At 40.0% G+C, this 4,398-nt stretch overlaps 1 protein-coding gene across 5 annotated transcripts in view; it reads right to left on the bottom strand.

The window, feature by feature from the left end:
• Window positions 1–4,398, bottom strand: part of XYLB (xylulokinase) — a 204,372-nt gene that overhangs the window by 177,883 nt on the left and 22,091 nt on the right. For all 5 annotated transcript variants that reach the window (XM_019508110.1, XM_019508103.1, XM_019508104.1 and 2 more), the window contains exons 7-8: window positions 3,389–3,454; window positions 1,333–1,405 (exon numbers count right to left, since the gene is read on the bottom strand). In XM_019508110.1, coding sequence (XP_019363655.1) covers window positions 1,333–1,405; window positions 3,389–3,454 — 139 coding nt within the window. The remainder of the gene's footprint in view (window positions 1–1,332; window positions 1,406–3,388; window positions 3,455–4,398) is intronic.

Below are 4,398 nucleotides of genomic sequence, written 5' to 3' on the forward strand. Positions count from 1 at the left end.
TTTTTTAACTAGGATGGGGTGAGAGACGGTGTCAAAGGCCTTGCTGAAGTCCAGAAAGACTACATCCACCGCGACACCTGCATCCATGGCCTTTGTGACCTGATCGTAAAAGGCAATCAGGTTGGTCTGACATGATCTCCCCCTAATAAATCCATGCTGATTGCCCCTGAGCATCATTTCTGATGCCAGCCCATCACAAATGTGCTCCTTGATGATCTTCTCAAAGAGTTTCCCCAGGATTGAGGTAAGACCGACGGGCCTATAGTTGCCCGGGTCCTCCCTCTTCCCCTTCTTGAAGATGGGGACCACATTTGCTACCTACATAGATACGAGCCAGTTTTCAAAGAACAGTTGATGTACCATAAGCCATCCTCCATAACCCTTTTTAATGCCATGATAAATTTATCACTTATTCATGTGTCCATATCTTGAAAAATTAGAAGTTGGCTCTAATAAAATATTTATATTGAACCAGAAAATAGACCTAAGCATCTCCTAGTTGCTGCAAAACAAAAACAGCTGTGCTGTCCATGCTTAGGGTCTTAAGTAGATGTGGGGGATGTGATAGTGAACTACTTTTCCCTTAGCTAAAGTCAAGATACCTTGCTTTCCCCCCCACCCTGCCTTTTCACCAGAAATGCAATAAGAGCGAGCTGATCTTCATGTGCAGGGGTCAATTCTGGCTCTATCAACCTTCTGTACAACATCCCTATGGTATCTAACTACACAGCTCCGAAACAGATATTTTCCTTTCCTGCCAGAGAATTGCATGATATTTAGAAACAGCAGGAAAGGTAGTAGAAGAGAGGTTTCCTTGGTAATCACTGTTTGAAAGCTGGACACTTAAGATAACCTGGAAACTGGTCTGGCCACATTTTTATCTTCTGTGCATAAAAAGAAGCTGTGAAAGGTTCTTAAGCTTTTGCTGTTGCTTATTTTTTTGCTTACTTAAAAGAAAGATGGTTTCTTCTGCAAACCTTCCCTTTAGCTAAGATAAGGAACTAATAATAACTATCTTGAGAAACCCAAAACTAGAAAAGACATGCACGAATATCACCTTTTGACACAGAAACTTCAAACTTCACATATCACAATGCAGCAAGACCCCTTCAGGAAACTGGAAGTGACAATGTAGCAGATAGAAAAAAAAGTTGGGACTGATAGCGCTTCTAGAAGGAACCTAAAAATGGTGCTAGACAGCTCCAACTTCCAAGCACAAGTACATTCACCAGCTGAGTTCTCAGACTTAGAGTTAACAGGTTAAGAGCATCTACCGCACCTCAAACTCATGGTGATAATAAGAGAACTCCCCAAAAGAGACAAGGCACTTACCATCACTATAATCAATGGGTGCATAATCACCTAGAAAGAGGGAGGCCGCAAAGCTGCTAACCAAAGCGATTCTCTGAAAGAAAGAAAAAAATCAAATGCAATAGTGATTGCCAACAAACTTCACTGCAATGCATGCAACTAAGTAAATGGAGACAACAAAAGCAAACAGAAGCTAAGTACTGAATGCAGCCAGGCAGCAAAAAAGTACCTGCAAAGCCAGGGAATGCAGAAGACAGGCTGAAAACAAACATCGTTCTAAAAGCTGTTAACAGCTTTGAGTTGTGAAATATAAAAATATATATATGCAGTACATTAGCAAATTCTGCCTCTACAGTGTAGCCACGTAGCAATACACGTATTCAAAGGACATAATTCAGTAAAAACAAAAACATGTGCAAAAGGCCACAGAAAAATCCATCAAATATCATGTCATGAACCAAAAATAGAGGCACAGATCTTCCAAACTTCTGCTCCCTCCTCTCAGCAGTCCTTTTCAGCAACCTTGTTGCATCTTCCTCCCAGTCACAAGTCTCTGAACTTCTTCCTAAATCAGGCAACCTCATCCACCCTAGCAGATAGCCAGTTAATTTCAACCATATTAGGCACTGCATTACTACCTGCTACTCTCTCAGAGAGGCTGAGAGTCCTTGGAGATGGCCCTAAAAAAGGGAAGGTTAAGAGGCCCTCTTGCCATTCACGTGCCCCACCATTACATTGTAGCTGGGGAACACAATCTTTCCCAATGTCTTGACTGCCTGTAATGGAAAGAGGTGGCTTAGGTTAAAAGTGAGGTCTCCAAAGCAGAATAACACAGCAGAAGAAAATGAGGCACCTTCTACACAATAGTGAAGCTGACATGCTAGTAGATGCTGCCTGAGGGTACTCAAGAAGAATTCTTGCTGAGACCATTCCTCCTAGGAACTACAGTTGCAATGAGGCGTCGCCTCCTCCCTTTCCACACATCTGAGTCTGCTACAGATGCCAGCCAGCCCTCGTCATTTGTGCTCAGATCCAAAGACTGTCAGGTTTAATTCACCTCTCTGAATCTGGTCTTAGGTTTATGACCAACTCTATTAGCCTGCCTTCTATCCATTCCATACATTAGAACAAGGTTACACAACGGCATTCAGACAACATAGGGAGAACAAAATGAAAGGAAATATTTCTTTACAAAGCACATAGCGAAGTTGTGGAACATCTTGCTACAAGAGGTCAATTCTGGGAAGGAAATTTATGACCAATAGTATCAGCTATTAAAATGGGAATAGACCAGTCTCATGCTTCAGGGTGTCAGCTAAGCACCTGCAAGGGTCATCCTTCCTTCATATACATCCCGGGACAAGAGTTTTTCCACTTGCTCTACAGCATGAAATCACTGCTAGAAGCAGAACACCGCAGCCTAAATCAGTTAAAATAATAATAGAGCTGTTTCCTAACTTCTGAAATTAAAAATAAATAAAAAGGAAACTTTCATTTAAAGAATACATTTTTTGAATTGTAGAAATTAAAATATCCTGCAAAGACCAAACTGTCAAAAAAAGACTGAACCTAACTCCATTTTCTTTCAGGTCAAAATAGCATACCACCAGTTTTCTGTGAGCAAATACTACATTTGTGTATCCAAAGGGTTATTTTGTAGGTATGACTGTATCAACAGCATGCTTCGTTGCCCATTTGTGAGAGCAAATATTTGAACAAATGGAAATACACAATTTTGAGCAGTTTCCTCTTTCAAACTTTGGACTGAAATTTCATAGACATCAGACTTTAGGGCTGGAAGGGACCTCGGAAGATCATCAAGTCCAGCCCCCGTAATGTTGAGACCCAAGTGTTCAAAATATTAAATACATAATTCTAGGTGCATCTGACTTGTAACTTCGTGACAGTTAAGGACTTGGGGCGGGGTCAGAAACAAACAGACAAAATTATAAAACCAATACCTTGTATAAGCTAAGTCACATTATGAAACTTACATGTCCTTAAATATTTTTATTTAAAAATCTCTTTAACATTTTTTAACCCTGATTTCCAATAAATGGATTGAAGATGACCCAACCTCAGTTTGTATGTAGACCTCAGGATTCTGGCTGTAAATCTTTGCTATCTGGTTTCCTGTAAAACGCTGAGAAAGAAATGCAAATGCTTAGGAACACAAACCTAAATGGAGTCAATAATCATTAACTCTGTGTAATGAGTTCAGTACATTGCACTTTGGATATTTAATTTGCCTGATGCATGATGAAAGTCAGAGCACAGCAGGCAATCTGCACTAAACAGGCTGTAATGCATAGTCTCATTATGAGAATTTTGCTCACCTTTTGAAAAAAAGGCAGTGGAAAAACATTACTAGCCATAATTTACATTTCGAAATGACAATGCAATGAAATGAATCTCATTTATTACAAACACAGAAACCCAACACAATTCAAATACTGCTTCCAAATCCTTCAAAGGTTAAAAACCCAACCTACCCAATTCTCTATAAATATTGGAAATGCAGAGGCAAGGTGTTTCAAACTAAGAACAGCTAACTAGACCTATGCTAATGGTTAAAGGATAATTATTTCTTATATAGGCATTAAATCACGCAAACAGAAAAACCTAAAATCCTGAACTTTTTGGAAGTTGCCATTTCCCTTAATCAGTCAAAAAAAACCCCCATGTATCCTCATTCAAACTCATTCCAGACTACACAAGCATATATTCTGCATAATGAATCCAAAGAAGCAATTAGGCATATGGTCAGGACTCTCCTTTGATAACCTAATCACTAAACGGCCAAAGTACTTTACAGGAGACTGCCACTCACCCATGATTTACTGTCAGTGGGGGGAGGCGCCTAACAAGAGGACCCAGGGTAATAAAGACCTTGCCTCTCCCCACTCAGTTCCACAACAGCCCAAGTTTGTTGGCATTTCAGGGCACAATGCCCTGGTAAAATGACAACATGTTGTTGTAATAGCTGCTCAAAAACACAGAATTTAGGATTCACAACAAGCACTACTGTTCCAAAATCTTCTACCCATTCCCACTAATCATGACTCCTTCAAACCTGTCTCTAATACA

The sequence above is a fragment of the Gavialis gangeticus genome, unplaced genomic scaffold (assembly GCF_001723915.1).
Source record: "Gavialis gangeticus isolate Ggan-Ray unplaced genomic scaffold, GavGan_comp1, whole genome shotgun sequence".
Lineage (NCBI taxonomy): Eukaryota > Metazoa > Chordata > Crocodylia > Gavialidae > Gavialis > Gavialis gangeticus.